General features: G+C 38.3%; 1 protein-coding gene across 1 annotated transcript in view; it reads left to right on the forward strand.

Moving 5' to 3' along the window:
- Positions 1 to 18,854, forward strand: part of AFAP1L2 (actin filament associated protein 1 like 2) — a 97,752-nt gene extending 78,898 nt beyond the window's left edge. The window contains exons 9-19 of the mRNA XM_032225872.1: positions 1,072 to 1,135; positions 5,721 to 5,825; positions 6,429 to 6,640; positions 9,203 to 9,348; positions 10,178 to 10,289; positions 10,560 to 10,799; positions 12,623 to 12,776; positions 13,201 to 13,365; positions 14,067 to 14,260; positions 15,884 to 16,006; positions 16,444 to 18,854. Coding sequence (XP_032081763.1) covers positions 1,072 to 1,135; positions 5,721 to 5,825; positions 6,429 to 6,640; positions 9,203 to 9,348; positions 10,178 to 10,289; positions 10,560 to 10,799; positions 12,623 to 12,776; positions 13,201 to 13,365; positions 14,067 to 14,260; positions 15,884 to 16,006; positions 16,444 to 16,470 — 1,542 coding nt within the window. The 3' untranslated portion in view covers positions 16,471 to 18,854. The remainder of the gene's footprint in view (positions 1 to 1,071; positions 1,136 to 5,720; positions 5,826 to 6,428; positions 6,641 to 9,202; positions 9,349 to 10,177; positions 10,290 to 10,559; positions 10,800 to 12,622; positions 12,777 to 13,200; positions 13,366 to 14,066; positions 14,261 to 15,883; positions 16,007 to 16,443) is intronic.
- Positions 18,855 to 21,048: the final 2,194 nt, after the last annotated feature.

Below are 21,048 nucleotides of genomic sequence, written 5' to 3' on the forward strand. Positions count from 1 at the left end.
GAGTGTTCCCAACAACCTGCTGTGATACATTTGCAAAACAGCTTGCTTATTAAATTGCTTACCTCTATTCCAATTTGGATTTGTTCAATGAAAGTGATTGATAGCGTTCAGTATCCATAGATAAGACTTTTATGGACCCAACAATTTTTTTAATGGTGGGAATGGGAGCTAAATGACTCTGGGAGGCAAATGATTAACTCTACAATCCTAGGTATTTCCATCCAGCAGAAGAGGCTGAAATAGTACCACTACGTTGTTCCTCTACATTATGCCACTTAATTCAGCTCTGTAGGATTCTGTATGCTTTTAAATATCTACAAGAAGCTGCTAACTCATGTGCAGTTTTAGTGAGCGGTCTGATTATTATTTGGGTGGTATCTAACTCCCTTTTTTGTTGTCAATTGATGCCAAGGAGTTTTAAAGTTAACTTTCCACATGGCTTGGCTACCATGAAAAGACCTTTTCTTCTTAGTTTGATTAGTTCTTCAAAATTCAGAATGAGCTTACATTCAGAATTCTATAATGTTTATGTGTCCCAAGCGGGACACATAAAAAGAGCTGTATTTTCCTGGATGTAGTGAACATGTCTTTCCCCAATAGATTTCTTGCTGGATCATTAAAAAAGAAAGCTATGGTGATTTAAAGTGAGAGTAAAGGGGCATTTCATAGAACGTACTGTTATATTTGTTTCTATTTTAATATCAGTATTATAATTAAATGAATATGTTTTAAGCCAATCAACCAACCATTGGGCAAAGAGGAAGCTTGGTGGAAAGACCAAGTTTCTCCAAGTTTGGTGTACCTGGTGTTCCAATCAAGCTGTGTTGCTAATTGCCTGAAATCAAATTAAAAAAAGAAACAACTGTTTATTTAGAGAGGATTTGTAAATCTGATAACATTCCAAGAGCAATAGATACATCAATGTTCATGCTTTTTCATTGTACCAGCCATCATTTTCTCACATTTCTCCAAACGCAAAATATAAGTTTCCAACAGCAGAAGAGTTTTTCAACCCAATACTATATGATTTTCTCAACTTTAGTCATGGGGATTGTTTTTTGTTCTTTGCAGGTGGAGCCATCAGAGAGTGGAAGCAACACTGATGGTCACATGGAGCTGGTGGAAACAAAAGATGGTAACATGACTTTCAATTCAGAAAGTTAACCTGATTTTCATGTCTGTGCCTAACATAAGCCCTACCCCAAAATAAATCATAGTTAAGTCTTGGCCACCATCTGGTTGCACATATGTAAAAATCAAGCTAGGATGACGATGAGGGGGTGGAACTGCTCATGTGCCACGCACCCGCTTACCTTAGGACCACTATGGCCAGGCCTCCCACACCCCAACAACTGTTGTGCTGCTGCACTTCTGCTGCTGCTTGCGGCAGGATGCTGTGTGGCTCATCACACTGGTGCCACCACTTGCGGCATGCCATGTGGGTGATTGTGCTGGTGCTGCCGCTTGAGGCAAAACACCATGTTACATGTCACACCAGTGGTGCGAGCGACAGGATGCTGTGTGGCTCATCACACTGGTGTCACCACTTGCGACATACCATGTGGCTCATTGTGCTGGTGCTGCCGCTTGCGGCAAGACACCATGTCGCACATCACACCAGAGGTGCCACTCGCACATGCAACTGCCCAACACACCATGCAGCCTCCTGTCACGACGAGTCATGTATTGTCTGGTCGCAAGTGGCTGCGAGCAGCTGCAGAAGAAGTTGGACAGTAAGGCATCCCCCCAAAATAAGACCTGGTGCTTATTTTGCCCTCCCCCCCCAAAAAAACAAGATCAGCTCTTATTTTTGGGGAAACACAGTAGTACCTTTCATAGATGTTGTGAATTGTCCCCGCCCGAATGATGAATGTTGCTTTATTCTTTTAATTATGTATTGTGTTATATGTCATTGTATGTATCCCCTCCTATATAAGTTGTAAGCCGCCCTGAGTCCCCTCAGGGAAAAGGGCGGCCTATAAATAAACTTATACAAAATACAAATACAAATACAAATACAAATTGTAATCCCATGACAACTGCAGGGCTCTGGGCAGGAGAAATTTGAATTAGAAGGAGGAAGAGAGAAATTAAAGCAGCTGTCTCTACTGTATATTGAATTTGCAGGTTGCCTGGTTGAAATAGAATTGGAGAGAAGAGCTTCTTTGCCAAGTTAATTTGTTATCCACACTAATTGAACTATGTAGCTTCTACCAGGGATAATGAAATAGAGTACCTTGTAGAACATAGAAAACTTCCACATACCTGTTTGTCAGTCCAATCCACTACTGTTTTGACTGGCAATGATTGCCCAGGGTTTTGAGCAGAAAGAAATCCTTTACATCTCCTATCTGAATTTTTAATTAAAAACCAAGAATCAAATGTGGGACTTTCTGTATAAAATGCTTATGCTCTCTTGCTAAGCTATGATCCCTTTCCAAAGGAGGGGATTTGAAAAAAAAGCATTGTATCGTGATTCCTTCTCTAAATACAGAATGAAAATGTTGCTACTCAGAATAATATCATAAAGAGGAGGCATTTTACCTGAAACTAAATTTCATTTAATGTTGGAATTTGAAAGGAAGCGTATTTTAGATTTGATTATTAGCTGGGTAATTTTTTTCTGGAACTGAAGCATTGGAAACAATATCAGGCCAGAAGCTTGTAACAGCTTTGTTAAATTGTTGGTAAACTGCAGTAAACCTAACCAGTGAGCTTACATGCCAAGAATATATATTGCAGTTATGTGCTTGCTTACATGAGGTATTGTGTGTATTTATCCCAAGAATTAAAGTTTCACCAAAATGGCAATAAAGGATTTAGTGTAAATAGAAACAGAAAAGGACAACCACAATTAGAGTCGGTAAACACCCTCTATTTGTAACAGACCTCGTCTGAGTTTTCAGTCATCCCTTGCAGATTATTGTAAAAACCTGATGAGCTTTGCAAATACCTGAAAAAGAATGCTTGCAAACGCTTTCCCCAGTTCCGCAGTAAAAAGGATGGTTCAAATGAAAAAGAGCTCAGCTTTTAATCACAAGAGTCTTTCTCACCTCCCATAACCATGTTTTAGCATTTTTTTTCTCCTGCCACGTACTCATTAAGTGGCTTTTGTCTCATCCCCGGCCCATATCTGAGGCATTTGAAAATGGTCTCCTCTCCCAACACAGTCTTTGCTGTGGACATGATCTGACACATTTTGTAGATCATTTAGCTGATGATGTGGCTTGGAGCTAAGATCTGCTCAGTTCGCAGCTTTAGGCTCCTGCAGGCAAATCCCTTCCCTTTAGTTCAGTGTTTCTCAACCTTGGCAACTTGAAGATGTCTGGACTTCAACTCCAGACATCTTCAAGTTGCCAAGGTTGAGAAACACTGCTTTAGTTATTGTGAGTTGATATCCACATCCACTTTGGAATAGGTGGCAGATGCCTACCTTCTGCAGAGTCATCTTCCCTTAGAAAATTTAACTGGAGTTTCTGAAGAGCTGATCCTAAAAACATGCTCCTGGCACGCTTCTAAACCTGATATTTAGACAAAATTACAATTATTTTGAAAGAGTAAACAGGCTGTCCTGGGAGGGACGGATAATTGGGTGTATCCTGCCAGTAAGTGTTCTGAAGGTGTTCCCTGCTGCAGTAGATAAGGATTTTATATAGCTGTGGTGGTGGTTTTTTTTTTTTTTTTTACTGTTTATTATCATCATTATTTTTGAGGAACAATGGAACTTCCTCCTGATGGTAAATGCTCCCAGGACCAGAGTTATAATTGAATTGAATTGAATTTATTATATTTCTATGCCACCCTTTTCCCAGAAGGGACTCAGGGCGGCTCACAACCCAAGTCAGGGTGGGGATAGGGGATACAAATAGGGAAAAAAAGACATAGACAAACAATACCACAATAACTCAAAAGACACATCATTCGAGCTGGGACAGGAACTCATCAGCCCCAGGCCTGTTGGAACAGCCAGGTTTTAAGGGCTTTGCGGAAAGCCTGGAGGGTGGTGAGGGTCCGAATCTCCATGGGGAGCTCGTTCCAGAGGGCCAGAGCAGCCGCAGAGAAGGCCCTCCTCCGGGTGGTCGCCAGTCGGCATTGGCCAGTGGATGGAATTAGGAGGAGGCCTAATCTGTGGGATCTAATCGGTCTATTGGAGGTAATTGGCAGCTTATACAGTAGTAGTTCCACAATGACTTATGCTGTGTTGGGAGAGACAATCTCGCTGTTTACTTCATTCTGACTTTGGTGACACTAAATACTATGGTAACTGTTTGGTGACTATGGTAAAACAAAATAACAAAATTCAAGAAGTCTACTCTGGCATGTAGGTTCTGCATGATCATCCCCCAGCTACTTCCTGGTTTTGCTAATTCTGAGGTTAGAACTGGACTTCTGGTCATTTACTGCATGTACTGTTGTTCTCTTGCAGTTCTAGCTAAGTTCTCCCACTTCATTCCGCATGTCCCTCTGTGCTTTTAAACTATGATTTGCTGATGTTTTTTTGTTTTAAATAAGGATTAATGCTGTTTCAAAAGAGCATTATTTCTGCACGCAAAATATCCTGCTGAACAGCTATCAAATATTACCCCTGTGCTCCTCCTCTGTGCTATTATCTTTCAATATTTTAGAACCCAGATATAGCTTGAGAATAACTAACAGGCAGAAAAAGTTGTGTGGAGTAAAGTCTCTCTGGATGGAGACCCTGCCACTAGTTGCTAATCCTACTAAACTTGGCCCATCCTATCCTATGGGGATCAGTAAGGGTAACAGAAGGTTAAATACTTAATGGGTGGGAGATAAATTTGCAGGACCCACTATTTCTGTTCCCTACTTTGGCCACCATAAACAAGGACCTCGCCAATTCATGACCTCATTATTGTAGCACAGAGGTGTGAAACTGGACCAGATACAGCCCATCCAGGCCATGCCCATCCCAGCTCCACAAGAGCAAAACCAATCCTGATATTTGACGATACATCCCATGATGCGACCGGGTTTGACATTCCTGTTGTCAATAGGGGCAGCAGAATACTTGCTAGAATACTTTTCTGCCGGCTCAAGAGCTGCTAGGTGATACTTTCATACAACTTTGAGGGAGAACCTATGCAATCCCAGCAGAAAGTTATAAGCATGTGTCAACAGTCACATCAGCATATTTTTAGTAGGTTAAAAAGGACAACCTACACATTTGGTGTGCAGTGCTGTTACTTACGTCCTATCCAACCTACCTTACAATGGTTCCAGTGACAGCAGGAAAGAAATGGTATGAAAAACAAGCTTTGTTTTGTTCCAAGCTGACTTAAAATAGGAGGCATTTTTTCCAACAACACAAGTGTACGTTTCATACCTCCCTTTTTGAATACTTGCCTCTACAAGTGCATATTTCATAATTATCAAGGCAATATCACTCAGTCAAGAACAGCTAAATATCTTCAGGCACATAAGTAGATTATCATTTCTGTAACTCTTTGCATTCCTTCAAGTATTTCCAAGAAGGAAAATGTCTGGTTCCTTATGGCCCCTGTAAGAAACAAGCTTCACATTCAGAAAATAGCAAAACACCTTGCTTGTTTTTTAAAATCTTGGATTATCTAAAACTGGTTTGGGTATTCAAGTATTCTTCATACTGTTGTGAAGATGGGTCACATATGAAATTGCATCCCATTTTATAATAATCATTTTCTTCAGCAACAAAATTTAATATGTAGCTTTTAAAACTTTAGCTAAGAAGAAATGCACACCTGGATTAAAATTTAGCAACCTGATGAATCTTGGGAGAAAGAAGTCTTCCTCCATGGACAATACAGAAAGATCTTTGGATACCTGCAGTAAGTAACTTTTAAGAAATGCACATCCTTGAATTTCTGCTACCTGCAGGGAAGACAATCCTAGAGAATGATGCAGAAAAGAACTATAGTATAGCCACTGTGACTTGAAAATAATAGAAATCATGCTTCCAGTGCTCTTTTAGATCTTGTAAAAATCCATAGAAGGTATAGCAATACCTTTGGGACAATGCTGAGAGTCATTCTAGGATTCTTCTTGATGTTATTTTTGCTCAAAATGTAATCCAATTTTGACCATTGAGTGATAACTTATTTATATAGCATGGGTTGTATTTGGTTGGAGGTTGGACAGTGGATGGTGATGGCTGTGGTTTTATCAATTAATTAGTTACAATAGGTGCTTTTAAATATCAGAATTTGGATCTCAGCTTGTATGGTGGCGTGGCTAACATATTCATTGTGTTGTAGGGTTGGAAGCAATATTAGAGATCTCTTAATTTAGCACTCTGCCTAGAACAATAAAATTATGTATATTAGCCTATTCTTACCCACTGACAACAGATCATCTTTAGAGGGTATTGAAAAAGTATTCTGGGCTCCATTAAGAAAGAACATATTATGAAAACAGCATTTCTTTCTTCACAGCATATTTAAATGTACTGGTGAACAGCCAATGGAAATCCTACTGGTGCCATGTGAAGGATGGCCAGCTCCACTTCTACCAGGACAAAAACAGAAACAAGGCAGCTCAACCAGCTTTGAACTTGGTGGGATGTGAAATCATCCCCGACCCAAGTCCTGACCACGTCTATTCATTTCGTATCCTGCACAAGGGTGAAGAATTGGCCATGTTAGAGGTATGGGATGTCATTCTCTCCAGAAGCTGGTAAACACAGTTTAGTAGCTATTCATGGCAATCTATCACAATGCTGTGTTGGAACCAAATTAAAGCTTCCTTTCTTCGCATAGAGCCAATTTATATAACTTATGTTACCTATCCACAGATTATTTGATTGAGTAGCATACAAACATAATACAGAAAGCACAAGAGTGAGAGAGAGAGCAAACTGAACTTTTAATTTGTTTTCCTTACATTTCAGGCAAATTAATCCAGAAGGTAATTTATAGTGAGAAAATAATACCTGTAATTTTAGGTGAAGCACTATAATTAAAATAGCAACTATAGAGTAATTTTAAACAGCAGTAAAATAACACTAGCAATAAGTCCTCAATATTTGAGTTCCCAGACAGAGATGCAGGGCCCAGCAGTATAGAACCATTTTTCCCTTTAAGGACTATTCTTTGAAGAAAATGTCTGGGTTATGATGCTGGTATAACAACAGGGTCGAAATTTACAGTAAGCAAGACTTTGTGTCCTTTTTTCTTATTCTCCCCTTTTCTTTCTTGTTTTCTGGGTTCATTGATTGATTGAAAGTAGGGTCATCACTAGATGACCCTACTTTTAAAGTCTATAGAAATCTTAAGCTTTTTTCATTGATTGGACATATATATTTCCTCTCTATATTTGGCAATGCCTAAAATAATACTTCTTGTTAGATCTGTGAGGAAAAAAAATATGTTGAGCACTATATCAGCAGTTTTATAGTTCAATAAGTCAATGTGCATTCAAAAATAAATAAATATGAATCTGTTTCAAATGATTCCTTGCCCAGAACCTTTTGTTCTACCTCCCACTATTCACTTTTTAGTTGTTGTTTTTAATTTTCTAAAAAGTTCAGGCTGAGGGCCTCACTTCTTTTCTCCATGTTGGCTGTTTCCACCCTAGCTCCTCTTCCAAATGGCATATTCTCTCTCTTACTCACTCTCTTACCCTACAAACACACATAGGAAACAAAATACTTAAATTTATAAGGAATGATATTGTGAGCTCAAGAATGCTGGAGGGAAGGATAAAAAAAGAACAAGAAAGTAAAACAACTGTGGGAGTATCTAAAATTAGGCCAAGGTTTGGAGGCTGTGCACAGATTGCAAGATATATAATAGGTAGTTAGCCGGTGCAGCTTTACTTTATGTACATGGTTTATATTAAAACAATTTGAATACTGTCAGCAATATTCATTCCCTCCCTTTCTAGACCTCTGCTCCAAGTATAATAGTATCTACATTATATATGGGGATGTACAGTGTAAATTCAAATTTTATCTTCTAATTCTAATCTTGTAACTTCCTTTTTTTGAATAAACAAGTAATAAAATGCAATCTTAATCTCCTATAATCTCCCTTCAGTTACATTTAATTTCTCCTGGAAGAAAAGTTGATTTGAAAAACAAGTTGCTTACCTCTATTACTTTCACTCAGAGTTGTTGTTTTTTCTTTGTTTATTGCTAATCTTAGATTCTCTGACATCAGCAACATTTGAGTAGGAGGAGGAAAATGTGACAAATTTCCTACATTTTGTAGTGGGAGGAATGTTTTCAGCCAAGGGTAGGATTGCCAGAGTCTCTGAGTATTGTTTTGTTTTTAGCAGTCAAATTGCTGAGTATGGTGGAGCCAGAATAAGGACGACTTCAACAGTTATTTCTAACTAGTTTCATTCACAAAGTTAAGGTACCATATGGATACAGCAGTTTAGTTCAAGGCAACTAGAAATTATAAAATCATTTTTCATAGATTTTTCATAGTGCTTACTGAGTATTTTCCATAGGCATCCCATAGGCTCACACAAACCCTGTTACTTATGCATGACATCTGATATCAGAATACAAATACAGAAAGCTGGTGTCGGTATCATGTTGCATGTTACTGCATTTTTTTTTCTTGATTGTAGAGGTAGCATGTGACGCTTTCCTTCATGTTTCACCACCAAATTTCAGTATTTATTTTAGTACCCATCTGATACAGAAATGTTTAGAAAATCAAATTGGTGCCATCTTCTGGGGGAAAAGAGAAAGATCTTTAGATGAAATGTTTTTTTGAAATTCTGGCATATTTTTTCCCCTGAGCAGCTAAACTCTCACTTATTATTCAGGACAAATCCTACCTTGAATCTAGAATTTTCACAAATATTTAAATAATTAAATGTTTATATGGGTCTGTGAATCATTGAATTTCAAGCATGAATGATTCCTTTCCGTGAGATTTGGGCAGAACATAATTTCCTAAGTTTTTTTCTCCCATCCAAACCCTGTTCTTTCTTAAGTAAGGACTCTTTGAACAATGAGCAAAATTGTGTGCTCACTCTATTTAGTCAAATAGTTTGAGTCTACAGAAAATATTATTGAGACATGGCTGACTGGAGAAAGGTACAAAATTTGTTTTTTCTTCTGCTTACTTCCAATTTTTCTTTAGATCCAAGCCATTGGATTTGTAGAGACCACTGATTAGAGATTTAAACCGCTGATTAGAAGAGGTTTGAACTATAGCTATAATGGTTGGTTCTATTTTTATTTATTTAATAGACAAAGTCTTCTGAAGAAATGGGCCATTGGCTTGGTGTCCTTTTGTCAGAATCTGGCTCTAAAACGGATCCTGAGGAACTTACTTATGATTATGTTGATGCTGACAGAATTTCCTGCATTGTCTCTGCAGCAAAAAACTCATTATTGTAAGTTACTTATGCTAGTATTCAGAATCTGCTTCCTTTTGGTGGTTTAGTAGCATATTTATTGATTCTGCTAAATAAGAGTTTGAGATTTTCTTTTAAATTGAAAAATAATCAGTGCAAATTTTAATAGGATTATTACTACTTGTACAAAGAAACAGTTGGAAAAGAATAAACACTACTATGTAAATATATCCCATATATGACACATTCAGATGAAACTGCTATAATAAAGAAAAAGTAAGAAAAATATCTGAATGATTATTTCCAGATTATGTCCCCAAAAGGCAACCTTTGAATGAAGATTCCACCCCTAAAAAGAGAGATTGGATAGGGAGAAAATCCTATTTTCCTACCGTTTTAAGGAAAATATATGGGGAAAACAAATGAATGAAGATGCAAATTGTTGTATTTATCTGAAATACAATCGTGTTTATCTCGTTTATTTATTTGATTTCTATAGCCACCCATTTTTTTAAACTTTCCAACCTAAAGCCTACCAAATATTTTGAGAGAAACATTTGGAATCAAAATTAAAATTCTTGGAAAACTGTAGTGGACCCATTGTTGCATGATTACACAGGTGTGTGACATACTTGGCCTCTTGCTGATAGGAACCAGTGTTTTGGGGTTTTTTTTGCATACTGCTTCATTGGGCTCTTACATGGTAACTGCTTCATTGGACTGCACAGACTTGGCTGTCTGGTAGAAGATGGAAGTCAGGTGCAGTGGCCACATCCGAAGATAGACAGCAACTATCAGGATTTAACAGCTATCACTGCTCATGGTGTGTGGAACTCTATGATAGCATGTTTGCTTTCGTGCCTTTCAGCTTAATGCAAAGAAAGCACTCTGAACCCAACACTTACATTGACAACCTGCCAAAGAGAATGGGGAACCAAGAAGAACTCTATGATGATGTGGACATTCCAGAGGCTACCATGGTGAGATTTTTGCAGAATTGGCTAGTTTGTTTATCATTCTAAAGCAGCAATCACTGAGTTTTGGAGAGGGAGGATTGCAAAGTGATTTTTTTTTGTCAGTAATATTTAAAGAAAATTGTGCTGGATTGCTATTATAAATTCATTGAATGTAAATCCACATTACTAAACAAGGTGTAATGGTGTTGAATTCACATTGTCAAATAGACACTTCTTATTCTAAGCAGAATATTCTTTTTTAAGTGAAATTACTATTTTGAACATGTTTTACAGGATGCTGTGTCTCCAAATGGAAGTAAATGTGAAGGGGAACAAGACAGAGTCTATCTAGACCTCACTCCAGTGAAATCCTTGTTGCCTGGAGCTGGCTCAAAGCAGGGTCAGTCTACTCCTTCAGTGTCTCCACCTTTACAAAGATCTATGAGCAAGAGTTCGGTGGATTTTGAGAAAGACTCAGCCATGGTGCAAAAAGAGCCAGAACTAAACAGAAGTGCAATGGAAATTCCAGAGCAGGTACTATAGAGCAATAAAGTTTTATGTATTCTTACAATACCCTTCTCTAGACTGACACATTCCACACATGCTGGGTCTGCAGTTCCCTATATTTTTTAATCGTATGGCCATCTGGAATGATGGAAATTGAAATGCAAAGATAGCAAGTAATGGGAAATGCATCTGCTTAAGGCTTTGGATAGCCACTGTCAGCGACAGAACAATCTAATCTCATGTGAAGGGGACAAATAATATTCTATCCTTTCCAGGAAGTTCTGAAATGGATATGGGACAAAACAGATGAAATGAAACAGATGAGATGATCCTGAGGGGAAAGAGAGGAAAAACCAAACTACTGTCCTTTTCCCTAGTTTGAAAGGGGTTACTTACAGTAAAGGGTGTTGTACATGTTACAAAGAGCTAGCATCAGTAGAAGGCGGGCTTGGAGCCTTTGTAGCAATGTGAAATTTTGAAGCACTGAGTCAGATCATAGTAAGATCAGCCCATAGTATTATCAGAAGTAAAGCTAGTACAAGCTTCTGTATGTAAAGCTTATACAGGTAGTCTCAGGTTATGATGATAATTGGGACCATACTTTCTGTTGCTAAGCTATCTGGTCATAAAGCACATTGATTTGGCAATGGAAAACCCATCAGCCTGCATCTTTCATTAACTGAATCCCACTGGTTGCTAGATGAGATCTAAGATATTCTGCCTAACCCCAAGCCTGGGCAGGGTAAGATACTGCCTCCTCTTGAACACTTGTGAGACAAACTCACAAGAAGATGGTACCTGCCCTTCTCCAAATCATATGCGCTCTTCTCATGATGCTTCAGAAGGCTAATTCCACCATGCTAAAGCATCGTGAGAGGGGTGTACATGATTTGGCAAATGGGTGTGCAGTCTTGGGGAGAAGGCCTTGTGCAACCAGCAGCTGCCTTTCATAGGAACGAGCTAGGTGCTCCTCAATAGCAGAAGGAAGAAGACAGCCACGGTCAATTGGGCAGCTGGGGCTCTGTGTTGGGCACCATCAGCAGCACAAGCAGCACCAGAGCTGAAGCTTGGGGGCAGTGACATCCAGTTGCGACTGCTGAAGGTCTCAGGCTTCTACTTTAGTCCCAGTGCCACTGGATCCACCATTGCTTCCCAGGAGTGCTGCTATTCAGGGTGACCAAAAATGCAGAGATTGAAGGGAAATAGGCAGGCGGGGGAATTGAAGTGTCCCTGCAGGTGTAAATGCAGGTGGGCTGCCAACTGTCTGAATATTGATCATGTGACTGTGCAGGTATTACAACTGTGCGGGTATTACAACTGCCATAACTTTAAAGAGTGGATGTAAATAACTCTCAATGCCACTCAACGTTAACCTTAAACATTAACCAAGGGCTACCCATTATACTATTTACATCCTGTGTAACAATCCTGGTTGTCATGATTAACCCATAACCTTGCTAGATTCAAAGCTTTTCTTTTTCACAAATCCAAGGCTTTCAATGCATTTTTACAGACCCAGCAATGTGCTGCATCTATAGAATCGCCAAAGATTTTGTTCCTTGTTTAAAGAAAGACAGTTTTATTCCTAGAATTAGCTCTGTTCTTAACTCATTTTAATAAATTTTCTGTACAATCATACCTGTACTACTTTCCCCTCCCAGTTTCCCTATAATATAGGGAAGTATAGTATATATAGTAAGGGAAGGTGACGCGGGTTGGGTTGAAAGAGAGCGACTGCCTCACATTCAGCTGGCTTTAATGCTTAGAGCAGGACTAGAACTCAGTCTCCTGGTTTCTGATGCCTTAACCACTAGACCAAATGGGCTCTTCTCATCTTATTTCTCGAACAGAGGCCTCCAGACATAGATGAAGTACCACCTCCATGGACAGGTACAGTAAAAATCCAGACACAACAGCAGCAAATTATATTTCCTCAGAGTGACCCCACTGTGATTATGGCTGCACCAAAGGAAAAAACAGAAAAGCCCAAAGTGATGAATCCAGGTAAGTATGGCAACATCAATAGTATCTATTTAGTTCACGTTTTTATTATGCAGTTGGATCATCTCTATTTATGGCCACACTTTGTTAAGTCATAAACCTGCTGTAGATCTATTGGCTAATTGCTAGCGAGGATTTAGTGAACAGCAGCCTAATTTGGGACATATTTTATTATTACCTTCTTAATTTACTGGCTTTCTCCTTCCCACATGACAACAGACTAGGACAGAATTCTTCTACCTCATGGTTACAGTCGGCTTTTGTAGTCAAGTCAGATGTTTTTTTTTTTATCTGAGCACTTCAAGTAGCTCAGAAGATAAATGTAGATATGCTGCCACGCTTTTTTTCAATTGTATTCAACCATTGCATTAGTGTTTCTGTCACTGGGAAAGATTCCTGCACTAAGCGAGTGTAACTAAATTCACAGCCCCTGTAGAAACAAAACTAGGCAAGAACAGAACTGAGGCGGAAGCGAAGCGATATTCAGAGGAGAGAGACCGTTTGGAGAAAGACAAAGAAGAAATCCGCTCTCATCTGACAAAGCTTCGAAAAGAGAAAAGGGAACTGAAAGAGATGATGATGAACTGCTCAGGTAAACTTCCATTGCTCGTCTTATTTTCATTCCCTGGTGCTTGGCGTAAAACAGGAAATCATTTTAACATTAAGTGATGTGATTGTTTTTGATGAGGCTGCTGGATGATGGCTGAGTTACCAGCAGGCTTGTGCCCTTTTTGATGTTGCTTTTTCAGAAGAAAAGTTTCATATAATCTTCTAGAGAATAACAGATATGCTATTTTGATTCATTTGATACGTAGCTCTTCTTTTGTCCACGGTTTTGTCCCTAACTTTTCCCTCTTGGAAGTGTGTAATGGTCTAAACTAAGAGTGCCCATGAAAAGTGATTGAGGGAATAAGGTGAAGTCAATATAATAACTGGAAGAAAGCATTTAGAATACTTTACATCTATTTTGCTAATCTGCACTCCTAGTTTGATTTTCTAGAATCTGTTCAAGTTGCTTAAAAACTGTAAATGCTTTAAGATTTGGATGCCTTAAAGACCATCCTTGCCATATATTCCTATCATGTAAAAAGGCTTTGCCTAGAGTGTCCTATTGCCTGTAATGTCAATTATTTTAATTTTTGTCCTATAACACACAAAAAATTGAAGGGAAGGAAAGGATAAGATACAGAAAAGAAAACCATGGAGGCATAGATAGATAAGATAGATCTTAAGGATAGACAGACAGACAGGGAATTGATTACTTTTTCTATATCCCTATTCTTCCCTTGGCAGATAAGACTAAGTTGTCTACAATGGAACAGAAGCTAAAAGAGATAGAAGAAGAATGTAAGAGAAAAGAAGATCAGCGTGTTGACTTGGAACTAAGACTTGTTGAAACAAAAGAGAATCTCAGGAAAGCGGAGTCTGGTCCAGTTACACTTGGCACCACAGTGGATACCACACAGATGGAAAACACAAGTCCCAAAGTATGTAGCCTGTTACTTTGAGAAGCAGTAAGATGCCCTGTTAGCAACTTGTTCATATACAGGTGAAACTCAAAAAAATTAGAATATCTTGTAAAAGTTTATTTATTTCAGTAATGCAACTTAAAAGGTGAAACTAATATATGAGATAAGACTCATTACATGCAAAGCAAGATAGTTCAAGCCATGATTTATCATAATTGTGATTATTATGGCGCACAGTTCATGAAAACCCCAAATCTACCATCTCAGAAAATTAGAATATTACATGCAATCAATAAAACAAGGATTGTACATAAAACAATATCGGACCTCTGAAAAGTATAAGCATGCATATGTACTCAGTACTTGATTTGGGTCCCTTTTACAGCAATTACTACTTCAATGTGGCGTGGCATGGAAGCTATCAGCCTGTGGCACTGCTGAGGTGTTATGGAAGACAAGGATGCTTCAATAGCGGCCTTCAGCTCTTCTGCATTGTTCGGTCTCATGTCTCTCATCTTTCTCTTGGCAATGCCCCATAGATTCTCTATGAGGTTCAGGTCAGGCAAGTTTGCTTGCCAATCAAGCACAGTAATCCCACGGTCATTGAACCAGGTTTTGGTGCTTTTGGCAGTGTGGGCAGCTGGAAAATGATGTCAGCATCCCCATAAAGCTCGTCTGCAGAAGGAAGCATGAAGTGCTCCAAAATCTCCTGGTAGAGAGGTGCATTGACCCAGGTCTTAATGAAACACAGTGGTCCAAAGTCCTGTTGCTCAGTGATCCAAAGTCCTCTTTTCTGATGAGAGCAATTTTTGCATCTCATTTGGAAACCAAGGACCCTGAGTATGGAGGAAGAATGGAGAGGCCAATCAAGCCCAGTAATCCCATGGTCATTGAACCACGTTTTAGTGCTTTTGGCAAAAGTTGCTCTCAATCTATGGGGCATTGCCAAGAGAAAGATGAGAGGGGCCCAAACCAAGTTCTGAGTACATATGCATGCTTATACTTTTCAGAGGTCCAATATTGTTCTATGTACAATCCTTGTTTTATTGATGCATGTAATATTCTAATTTTCTGAGATGGTGGATTTGGGCTTTTAATGAGCTGTATGCCATAATCATCACAATTATGACAAATCACAGCTTGAACTATCTTGCTTTGCATGTATTGAATCTTATCTCATATATTAGTTTCACCTTTTAAGTTGCATTACTGAAATAAATGAACTTTTGCACAATATTCTAATTTTTCAAGTTTCACCTGTATGTGTAAGGCAAGAGTTCTGTGACTGAATCTTTTCTCATACTTTAAAAAAACACAATAGTTAATAGTGTAGGCCTTCAATTCACAAGAAGATCTCTTGCTTCACTGATATTGTAAGACATACAGTACCCATATGGCTCATTAGTACTTCGGCCAAAATTAGAAAGAATTCTAGCTTCATTCTTGCTACATGAAAGCCCAACACCAGAATTGGTTGTTTCCATAAATTGCCAAGACCGAATGCAACATTAATTTATACTTCCACACTCCACATATCCTCAACCTGAAGATTCCATGAACTCTGATATGCAACTGACAAAATTTAATTTAAAATAGTAAAGTTTGTGTGATCACTATTTTCTTTTCCCCCCCTAAATATAGATGAAAGTTGCTAATCCTACGAATAACTCAGAAAATTCACCTGTCAATTCAGCAGTGGCATTAAAAAACCGTCCTTTATCTGTCATGGTCACAGGGAAAGGAACAGTTTTGCAGAAAGCAAAGGTAAGGCATCTGGAATTATGTAGCAAAATAATAGCAATAGCAATAGCACTTAGACTTATATACCGCTTTACAGTGCTTTACAGCCCTCTCTAAGCGGTTTTACAGAGCCAGCCTATTGCCCCCCACAATCTGGGTCCTCATTTTACCCACCTCTGAAGGATGGAAGGGTGAGTCAACCTTGAGCCGGTGAAATTTGAACTGCCGAACTGCAGAACTGCAGTCAGCTGAAGTAGCCTGTAGTACTACACTCTAACCACTGTGCCACCACTTGGCATTCCAGGTTTGGTAGGTCATTGGAATTGGTAGTAGCATCTGGATGGGAGATCACGAGGAAATATCAGATCTGTAGATTATGTGCAGAAATAAAATAAACAAAAACACTACATAAACTAATGGCAAATTCACTAGCTATTAAGCACTCCCTTTTTTCTTTGCAGGAATGGGAAAAGAAAGGTGCTAGTTAGGAAATCCTAGCCTCAAGAAAAGACTGAAGATTCAGATTGGTTCTTTGTGGACTACAGAAGCCTACTGCCAGTAGCAAAAATGTCCAGATGAAGAAAGCATGGCAAGTGGGGAACTGTATCATACTGTCTGGAAGAAACAATGAACCTTGGCCAGATGCCAGTATGAACTTCCTTAGACTAAGGCTGTTACTCCTTTTAGCAGACTTGCACTGTGTAGCTAGGACAGATAACCCAAATGGAAACAGTACTTCTAACCTTACTGGTATCCTGAAACTGTTGCTGTATATAAGGAAGCTTTTGTCTACTTTTAGTATGGTGTTTTATCACTGTACAGTCTAGGATTTGTCGTTAAAATGACTTTTAGTTGGACCTGTTTAATATTTCTGTAGCATACCAAGGCATGATAGGAGACAGAAGAGGTAAAGTTGAGCTTCGCATCAGCCATTTCTTTAGGAGAGAAGTGTTCTTCACCAATGAAGCAAATTTGAATAATACTTCTGTAGAATTCCAATTAAATGCAGCTGTTCTGGCAAACACAACATCCACAGGAGAAAGTGTTAGGCGCTCAAGTTCAAAAGTTCAGCTGGCAAACCAACTTTATTCAGATGCCCTAATTTCAGATTAGGTGATCTATTGCTCAGCATAATGACCTTATATGATCCATGGATTTGAACATGCCATTTATTTTATTAAATAATTTTATTACACCAGTATGGCCTTTCCACCCTGTATAATTCGATACAGAAAAACCAAATGCTATTAAGTTCAGGAAAATACAACAGAAATTCTCATTTAAAGTTAGAATGGATTCTTCACCAAATATACCAGATTCTATATTTTATTCTTGAATAGGAATAATTTTTCATGATATATGAACAGAAAACATCATTGCTAGGAAGCTACTGTCAGGAAAGTACTGAAACGATTTAGTGGGATTTTGATATCTGAGCACCATTCCAGACAATCATGATACTGTGCAATAGATGTGCCACATTAATTATTTGCTTGTTGCAGGAATTCCAGACATCACGTTTCCCATTATGATGGGCCAACAGCATTGCATTGCCTTGGAAACAAAAGCATCATTTATCACAAAGAAAATATCAAGACTTTAGATCAGGAGTGTCCAACTTTGGCAACATTGTGGATTTCAATGCTTAGAATTCCCCAGACAACCACAGGTCTTAAAGTTGCTAAAGTTGGACACCATTGCTTTAGATAATATTTATATTGATAGATGTTTCTATACTGATTGGTTAGCATTCATTAAGTCAGTGACAATCCTACTGCTCTACCCTGGATTATTTTACAGCATCTTAGCCAGAGCTCTTTCTCTTCCGAACTAAATATATGGGCTGCTCCATCCATCAGAAGCCCTTTGCTCATATGTGTATACAATTTCAATTCTAAGAATCCATCTAAGGACTTGACTGGCTTATCATATATTTATTCTTAGGCATCTAAAGCTCAAATCCCTCTTGTTGGATTACATCAGGAAGTAGTCTGAAAAAGTGGGTGGAAAGTCGAGATTAGCAGCAGAAATAAATCCCTAGCAGCTTCAACTGTTCAACTGTTGTTTGTAGCGCTGTGTGGTTCTTTCATACCCTGAATGACCACAAATGTAAATGCTACAGGTGTTTAAGGTCATATGCAAGTAAAAATATCTTTTAGGGTTGCCATCTAAGGTAGCCATCTAAGGTTATCTAAGGCTGTGTATTAGTATATGAGAATGACATTTTATACACAACATGCAGACTTAAGGGGTTGCAGGACTGTTTTTAAAAAGTACCTTGGATCCAACCAGTTGAAGAGAGGCAGGTAGTTAATTAATGAAACCTAAGACTGCTCTTGTATATGTGCTTTCAGGGCCAGTAAACAGTGTTTTATGATGTCTGTATCACATGTTAGGGTAAGCAAATATCAATGTGTTAGAGCAGGGCTGTCAAACTCCCAGCCCGTGGATCAGGTGCATCATGTGCTGGCCATGTATCCACCCAGTTTAGCAAAGAGGGAAAAAGTCCCGATATGCCACATGACGCCACCATGATGACATGCGTTTGACAGCCCTGTGTTAGAGTGAGAGTGAGTTAAAATGCCTCCAAACTCTGAAGCCCTGACAACTAGAAGCATCAATAGAAAAGGTACTAGAGGAGTAGCAACTGACTCATTTACTCCACTCAGTTCAAATAGGTCACTTCAGACCATAAAGTTGTGTGTCTCAACCAAAGTACCATGGCTGATGGTGTCAGCTAAAACAGCAATTCAAATCAGATCCAAAGCTTTCTTTTAAATAACTGTAGAATTGTTATTATGTTCCTAGCTTTTTTAAAAAACAAATTATTATACAAGTGTCTTTTTAGTCAGTTGCCATTTCAGATTTTTAAATAAAAGTGTTGGCTGTATTTTAAATGTGTATTTGTTTTTCATTTTCATTATTACATTGTTGAGCTAAGTTTCCACTGAATATCTGGTTTTATGTAAGCCTACGAAGTTGAACTTCTCAACTTTCTACAAGGAACAGTTATTAGTATATTCCAAAATACTTTAAGGGAGCCTCACAATTTTTTATGTGCGTTCATGGTATGATATGTTCTTGTCCTGTAGGGGACACCCTTGTAGCATTTTTAATAGGATGCATTAATAACAAACTTCTACTGACTATAAACACATTCAAGGATTCCTGAGATACATGAATTATATAGAAAATATAGAAAAATGCTAATTCAGAGTAGCCTGAAAAACCTTACACTAAAAATGCATACTTCAAGGCAGTGATAGCCTGATACAATTCTGTTCCCAAGATGGCAACTATAAAGTGCTCCCTTCCAGTTAGTTTAATAACTACTAGTTCCATTGTTAATAATCAGTCTATACTATAGAAGAATTGGGGGAGGATTGTAACCTGCAGTTCTGATCAGGGTTGTTATTCACTTACTTTCACTACCGGTTTGCAAATGTGTGCGTTTGTACGCTCCATCTCCACGCATCGCAGGACATTCTGCACATGAGCAGAGCATCAAAAATGGGACATGATGATGTCCAGGTGGGTGGGCGGAGCCTCCCACCGATTTGCCCGAACCGGATAGAACCGGCTGAATTGCACCACTGGTTTTGATAAACTTTCTGGGGCTTAAACTTAACACTCCAAAAGCCAAATTGTTGCTATGACTAATAAATAAACAAATACTCAAAGTTAATTCTATGTGGTCTAAAGCAATCACAAGATCCTTTGGTCCCCACTGATTTTGAAATATCTAAAAAGATCCATTGCTAGAGTGTTACATTATAGGGTCTGAAATTAAATGTATCAGTATAAACCCTTCAAACATTGGTATTCTCTGCTCTAGGAATCAATCTTAGAAGCTATGAAGAACATTGAACTATTCCTGATTTGTTCTCAGCAAAGTTATAAACAGCATTTCCAGAATCTTTCAAAGCTTTCCAGATTTTGGGTAGCTTTGAACTTTGTTATCGTGTATTTATAGAAATATTTGTAGCCCAGCTGCAATGTCTATTTTTTTAAGTAGATGTGTTCACTTTTTTTCACCATTTTCCAAATCCAGTAAGAACTGTATTACAGATGCACAATATATACCTAAAATTATGGTTTTTTTATAGTTTATATATTAAACACAGAAAATATCTGATACGGGTTGACTTACAACCATTCATTAAGTGACTGGTTCAAAGTTACAATGAAAATTAACTTAAATTAACTTAAATTAAAACTGGTCCTTGCACTTATGACTGCCACAGCATTTTCACAGTCATGTGATCAACATTTGGGTCAACTTGGCAACCATCATGTATTTATGACAGTTGTACAGTACTGGGTTCACATGATTGCCATTTGCAATCTTCCTTGTTGGCTTTTGACAAGCAAAGTCAGTGGGAAAAGCTGTATTTGCTTAATGACCATGAAATTCTTTTAACAACCATGCCAAGAAAGGTTGTAAACTCTGGTGCAATTCATGTAACTACCTTCTTGTTTAGTAATGGAAATTCTGGTTTGAGGTGTAGTCTTAAATCAAGGAGTACCTGTAGTATGCTCTATGTAATTTGCACTTCATAATTCCAGTATAATTATACGTTGGTATCTGATTTGTACGAACATTTTCAAAGGTAAGACAAATTAAATTTCTCCTTAATTTGGACTCTGTGCTCAGCTGAGGAAAGTTTGTCTCAATGTTCTTTAAGACAATCTAATGCAATTTGTGGGGGATTTGAGCTCTATAAATCAATTGCATTTATTGATCCTGGAATATAAGCATGTAGTAAAAGAAGTGGATGGATAGGAAAGAAAAGTTTATCTGGTGTGTATATATTCTGTATTGCTAACCCAGAAGTGTTCCCTGCAGGTGGGTTTTTCCTTTTTTGAAATATGGTATTCCCTTGGAAATCTAACCAGAATTCCCCCTTTGGATATGTTTGTGTCTGTGATCTGTACCTTATTTTTAAAAAATACGAATAAGCTTCAGTGTTTCTTAACCTTGACAACCTTAAGATTTCAGGGCTTCAACTTCTAGAATTGAAGTTAAACTAAGTTGGCTGAGGTATCCTGGGAGTTAAAATCATTGT

Source organism: Thamnophis elegans, chromosome 10, assembly GCF_009769535.1.
Source record: "Thamnophis elegans isolate rThaEle1 chromosome 10, rThaEle1.pri, whole genome shotgun sequence".
NCBI lineage: Eukaryota > Metazoa > Chordata > Lepidosauria > Squamata > Colubridae > Thamnophis > Thamnophis elegans.